Here is a 7,080-nt window from a genome sequence, read left to right on the forward strand (position 1 = left end):
TATTCCTATAGAAAATTTTGTCAAAATTTTATTTCTATAGAAAATTTTGTCAAAATTTTATCTCTTAGAAAATTTTATCAACATTTTATCTTTATAGAAAATTTTGTCACAATTGTATCTTTATAGAAAATTTTGTCAAAATTTTATCTCTATAGAAAATTTTGTCAAAATTTTATTTCTATAGAAATTTTTGTCAAAATTTTATTTCTATAGAAATTTTTGTCAAAATTTTATTTCTATAGAAAATTTTGTCAAAATTTTATTTCTACAGAAATTTATAGAAAATTTTGTCAAAATTGTATCTTTACAGAAATTGTTGTTAAAATTTTATATCTATAGAAAATTGTGTCAAAATTTTATTTCTTTAGAAAATTTAGTCAAAATTTTATTTCTATAGAAAATTTTGCCAAAATTTCATTTCTACAGAAAACTTTGCCAAAATTTTATCTCTACAGAAAAATTTGCCAAAATTTTATCTCTATAGAAAATTTTGTCAAAATTTTTTCTCTATAGAATTTTTTTTATTTTTGTCAAAATTTTATCTCTATAGAAATTTTTGTCAAAATTTTTTTTCCAATAAAAAAATAGAAAAATATTTTATATAAATTGAATTAAAGTTAAGTTTACTGTTGTTTAGTGTAGTATGTTTATATACATATTATGCAAATTTATAACTAATTTTTGTATATAACACTATTTATTTAAACAACAAAAATATTATTTTAAATTAATTAATAGATAATGGTAACTTTTTTTATAATTTCTCGCTTTCATTTCAGTTGATCAAATGCTTGCCGTAACATCTGATTGCATAGAGCTGCAAAAGGATTTATTTCCACCAATTGGGTTTTGGCGAATTTACTACCCAATTTAGCTGCTTCTTCAAAATCTCGTCTTGCTTCATCGAGTTTTTCCATTTTCCTAAAGAGAACACCACGTTGACAGTAGGCATGACATTTCGTTTTCAATTGCGTACATCCATATTCTATGGCCTTATTTAAATCCTCGAAAGCCTCTGAAATGATAAAATAAAATCGATTTATTTTGGTATATAAAATAAAAATTTTGAAATTATATTTACAACAAAAAAAAAAAAATATTGTCGTGTGTTTAAAGATTTATTGTCCATAAAATACTAACACTTGCCGATGGCAAGGTATCTTAAAACTTCCTAACACCGTCTTCTAACTTGCAAGGTAGTCTATACGTAGTATGTATTAAACTAAACAAGTATATACGGCCGTAAGTTCGACCAGGCCGAAGCTTATGTACCCTCCATCATGGATTGCGTAGAAACATCATCTAAACACTGCCATCCACAATCGAATTACTTAAGTTGCGGTTACGCTTGCCGATCGCAAGGTATCTCAAAACCTCCTAACACCATCTTCTAAATTGTATGTAAGTCTATACGTGGTATATATTAAATCAAAAAAGATCGATCCAATACGTATATAATTCAGTTTGACAAAGTAGACATAAAATTTTGACAACATTTTCTACAGGAATAAAATTTTAACAAAATTTTCTATAGAAATAAAAATTTCACAAAATTTTCTATAGAAATAAAAATTTGGACAAAATTTTCTATAGAAAGAAAATTTTGACAAAAATTTCTACAGAAATAAAATTTTAACAAAATTTTCTATAGAAATAAACTTTAGACAACATTTTCTATAGAAATAAAATCTTGGTAGATTATTTTTGGCTCGAGTGGCAACCATGATTATGAACCGAATAAAATTTGAACAAAATTTTCTATAGAAATAAAATTTTGACAAAATTTTCTATAGAAATAAAATTTTGACAATGATGAAAATTTTATTATGAACCGAATATTTTCTCTAGAAATAAAATTTTGACATAATTTTGTATAGAAATAAAATTTTGACAAAATTTTCTATAGAAAGAAAATTTTGGTAGATTATTTTTGGCTCTAGTGGCAACCATGATTATGAACCGATATGGACCAATTTTTGTGTGATTGGACCAATTTTGGTATGGTTGTTAGAGACCATGCCTAATTTGAACCGGATCGGATGAATTTTGCTCCTCCAAGAGGCTCCGGAGGTCAAATCTGGAGAATGTTTTATATTGGGGCTATATATAATTATGGACCGATATGGACCAATTCTGGCACTGTTGTTAAAGATCACGTACTAACACCATGTTCCAAATTACAACCGGATTGGATGAAATTTGCTTCTCTTGGAGACTTCGCAACCCAAATCTGGGGATCGGTTTATATGGGCGCCATATATAATTATGGACCGATGTGGACCATTTTTGGCACGGTTGTTAGAGACCATATACCAATACCATGTACCAAATTTCAGCCTGATCGCATGCAATTTGCTCCTCTTTGAGGCTTCGCAAGCCAAATCTGGAGATCGGTTTATATGGGGTCTATATATAATTATGGACCGATGTGGACCAATTTTTGCATGGTTGTTAGAGACCATATAACAACATTATGTACAAAATTTCAGCCGGATCAGATGAAATTTGCTTCTCTTTGATGCTTCGCAAGTCAAATCTGGGGATCGGTTTATATGGGCGCCATATATAATTATGGACTGATGTGGACCATTTTTGGCACGATTGTTAGAGACCATATACCAATACCATGTACCAAATTTCAGCCGGATCGGATGAAATTTGCTTCTCTTTTAGGCTCCGCAAGCCAAATCTGGGGATCGGTTTATATGGGGGCTATATATAATTATGGACCGATGTGGACCAATTTTTGCATGATTGTTGGAGACCATATACCAACACCATGTACCAAATTTCAGCCGGATCGGATGAAATTTGCTTCTCTTTTAGGCTCCGCAAGCCAAATCTGGGGATCGGTTTATATGGGGGCTATATATAATTATGGACCGATGTGGACCAATTTTTGCATGATTATTGGAGACCATATACCAACACCATGTACCAAATTTCAGCCGGATCGGATGAAATATGCTTCTGTTAAAGGCTCCACAAGCCAAATCTGAGGGTCCCTTTATATGGGGGCTATACGTAAAAGTGGACCGATGTGGCCCATTTTCAATAACATCCAACCTACATCTATAACAACTACTTGTGCCAAGTTTCAAGTCGATAACTTGTTTCGTTCGGAAGTTAGCGTGATTTCAACAGACGGACGGACGGACGGACATGCTTAGATCGACTCAGAATTTCACCACGACCCAGTATATATATTACTTTATGAGGTCTTAGAGCAATATTTCGATGTGTTACAAACGGAATGACAAAGTTAATATACCCCCATCCTATGATGGAGGGTATAAAAAGGCCGATTAAATACGTATATAATTGAGTTTGACAAAATTTTGTATAGAAATAAAATTTTAACAACATTTTCTATAGAAGTAAAATTTGGACAAAATTTTCTACAGAAATAAAATTTTAACAAAATTTTCTATAGAAATAAAATTTTGTCAAAATTTTCTATAGAAATAAAATTTTTACAAAAAATTCTATAGAAATAATATTTTGACAAAATTTTCAATAGAATTAAAATTTTGACAACATTCTCTATAGAATTAAAATGCTGACAACATTTTCTATAGAAATAAAATTTTGCCAAAATTTTCTATAGAAATAAAGTTTGAAAAAATTTTTTCAAAATGTTATTCCTATAACATTTTGAAAAAAATTTCTATCCATATATGGGGGCTACATATAATTATGGACAGATATGGACCAATTCCTGCATGGTTATTAGATACCATATATTAATACCGCGTACCAAATTTCAACCGAATCGGATGAATCCGGAGGTTAAATTTTCTATTTTATTTTCTATAGAAATAAAATTTTGACAAAATTTTTTATAGGAATAACATTTTGAAAAAATTTTCTATAGAAATAAAATTTTGACAAAATTTTCTACAGAAATAAAATTTTGGTAGATTATTTTTGGCTCGAGTGGCAACCATGATTATGAACCGATATGGACCAATTTTTGTGTGATTGGGGATCGGCTATATATAACTATAGACCGATATGGACCAAATTTGGCATGGTTATTAGCGGCCACATAATAACACCACGTTGCAAATTTCAACCGGATCGGATGAATTTTGCTTCTCCAAAAGCACCGGAGGTCAAATCTGGGGATCGGTTTATATGGGGGCTACATATAATTATGGACAGATATGGACCAATTCCTGCATGGTTATTAGATACCATATATTAATACCGCGTACCAAATTTCAACCGAATCGGATGAATTTTGCTCATCCATGAGGCTCCGGAGGTTAAATCTGGGGATCGGTTTATATGGGGGTTATATAAATTTATGAACCGATGTGGACCAATTTTTGCATGGTTGTTACCATATACCAAATTTCAGCCGGATCGGATGAAATTTGCTTCCCTCAGAGGCTTCGCAAGCCAAATCGGCGGATCGGTTTATATGGGGCCTATATATAATTATGGACCGATGTGGACCAATTTTTGCGTAGTTGTTAGAGACCATATACTTACACCATGTACCAAATTTCAGCCGGATAGAATGAAATTTTCTCCTCCAAGAATTCCGCAAGCCAAATCTGGGTGTCGGTTTATAAAGGGCCATATATAATTATGGACTATATGGGGGCTATATAATTATACATGGTGGTTAGAGGCCACATACTAACATCACACACAAAAAAGATTTTTGTCTTCAATCACGAAATTAACCCTTTCACTACTGATGTCCACTTAGAAGGACATTCGAAAAAGACACCAAATTCTATTTTCCCATTTAGTTTCGATTTTTTTTTCTCGATGTTATTTTAAAGTAGAGACTTTAATCTAAATAAGCTATAAATATTTTCCATATTGGTGAGCACTAAAATACATTTTTATAAACTTCTTTAACAATAAACGAAAAATATGAAAATTTGAGACAATTTTCCTATTGTATGTTTCTAGTAAATGGACATTCATACAAAAACTATAGCTGATACTTCTTCGGGTTCGTTTTTTTGTATTTTTTCTCAGACTTTGAAAGATATTATAGGCCAAATAGAGCTTATTTTCGTAAGGTCATTTGGTCACAATTCAAGAATCAAGTTTTCAGAACAAGCTCATATAGCTCTTGAAGTAATTGAGGTAGGTTCCCAAAATGACAATTTTTGTTCTACATGCTGTTAGTACAAGTAAAAACAGAAGAAAAATTTAAGCTTTTAACATTAGGTTTATTTCGGTAGTGAAAGGGTTAATTGAACCAATGCATTTTTAATTGAAATGTCTTCAATCACATAAAATGATAGTATCAGATAAAATATTAATTGATCCAATTAATAAATTAAAAAAAAAATTACGAAAATGTTTTCAATTAAAGTCTTAATTGAGATGTAAAAAATATTCAATTAAAAATTTAATTGATTAAATTTTTTGTTTCTAGTAAAAAATTTGTTGAATCAATTAAAATTTTTAATTGAATATTTTTTAAATCTCAATTAAGACTTTAATTGAAAAAAATTTTCATAAAATTTTTTCTGTGAACTTACCAAATTTCAGCCGGATCGGATGAAATGTACACCTCCAGAAAGCTCCGAAAATCATATCTGGGGTCGGTTTATATGGGGGCTATAACTAAAAGTGATCAAAAATGGTCCATTTGCTATACCATCCGTGCCATAGAAATAACAACTACTTGTGCCAAGTTTGAAGTGGATAACTTGTATCGTTTAGAAGTTAGTGTGATTTCAACAGACGGATGGACGGACGGACATAGCTAGATCCACCCAGAATTTTTAAACCAATATTTCAATGAGTTACAAAAGGAATGACAAGGTGAGTATACTCGCATCTAATGATGGAGGGTATACAAATTTAAAAATATTTCATTTGGATTTTCGTATTTTTTTTTTTTTTTCATTAAATAAAATTAATTCTTCATTCTGTGGAAGTAACTTTATTGTATATCGGATGTCGTAAAAGATTTTAGAATTTCTTTATACGCCTTTCGCATAGAAAACTCTACTCGTGTTTCTTTGAATCTTACCTTGATCTTTTCCAGCCAAACGTAATGCTTGGGCTCGATTATTATAGATGGAAGCACGTTTTGGTGTCAATGCCAATGCTTCGGCAAACTTCCCCAATGCCATGGGATCCAAATGATTTTCTTCAATCCGTTTAACAGCTTCGATCTCTAATGCCTTTGATTTCTCCACAATTTCACGAGGATATTCATAATCATCGGCATCCACTAAAACTTCTGTAGAATCAGCATTAATATGTTCAGGTGCCAATGATGAAGTCAATTCCAATGGATTGAATATCGATTCCAATACCTGTTGGTCATGTGGACTAAGGCAAGATTTGTTGAGGATTTGAGGCATAGTGTGCGTCTGCTTTATGCAGTCTTAACTCTAGAATGACTAAAACGAAACTAATGCACTGCAACAGAGTATTACGTCTCAGTCCCAACTCGTAGTAGTTGGAGAGCTTCTAGCAGGTGTATCGAGATTGTTTTGTATCTACGAATGCAAATGAACCCGTATAACTGGTCTAATCAAATATATTTGAATAAAAAACGTAGTTTTATTATAACAGATATGGTAAATAGTAATACTGTATTGTGCGCTATGTAAGAAAACCAGAAAATAGTAAGAATAAGCAAATGACCGGTGTGGTTGACAATAGAATAATTTTTTTACACTTTTACACGAAAGGAAATTAAACGGTAAAGAGCAACGACTATATTTTCTTTGGAAAATTCAAACACAAGTATAAACGGGCTTAAGTTCGACCGACCTGAATTTTAAATACCCACTACCATAAATCAAAAATAATAGTTCTTTTTTGTGCAGGTTATATAGAATTTCAGGTTAATTTGATGACAGATCGGAATCTTACTTTATGAGGTCTGAGCACGGTTGCCACAAAACAAAAAAATCTTGTTTGGCTAAATCTTATTTCTATAGAAAATTTTGTCAAAACTTTATTTCTATAGATAATTTTGACACAATTTTATTTCTATAGAACATTTTATCAACATTTTATTTCTATAGAAAATTTTGACAAAATTTTATTTCTATAGAAAATTTTGACGAAATTTTAGTTCTATGGAAAACA

The 7,080-nt window shown here is 30.9% G+C and overlaps 1 protein-coding gene across 1 annotated transcript; it reads right to left on the bottom strand.

Moving 5' to 3' along the window:
* Window positions 1–595: 595 nt before the first annotated feature.
* LOC142234902 (tetratricopeptide repeat protein 36 homolog) lies at window positions 596–6,407 on the bottom strand. The gene is made up of 2 exons (XM_075306110.1): window positions 6,008–6,407; window positions 596–1,015 (listed from the first exon to the last, which is right to left on the bottom strand). The coding sequence occupies exons 1-2, from the start codon at window positions 6,342–6,344 to the stop codon at window positions 771–773; spliced, it is 582 nt and encodes a 193-aa protein (XP_075162225.1). The 5' UTR covers window positions 6,345–6,407; the 3' UTR covers window positions 596–770.
* Window positions 6,408–7,080: the final 673 nt, after the last annotated feature.

Source organism: Haematobia irritans, chromosome 4 (genome assembly GCF_050003625.1).
Source record: "Haematobia irritans isolate KBUSLIRL chromosome 4, ASM5000362v1, whole genome shotgun sequence".
Taxonomy (NCBI): domain Eukaryota; kingdom Metazoa; phylum Arthropoda; class Insecta; order Diptera; family Muscidae; genus Haematobia; species Haematobia irritans.

Excerpts from the sequence above, each read along its gene's own strand:
- LOC142234902 (XM_075306110.1), bottom strand. The coding sequence starts at position 6,344 with ATGCCTCAAATCCTCAACAAATCTTGCCTTAGTCCACATGACCAACAG. Across the intron at positions 1,016-6,007 it reads TTTGGCTGGAAAAGATCAAG|AGGCTTTCGAGGATTTAAAT; the intron begins GTAAGATTCAAA and ends TTATCATTTCAG.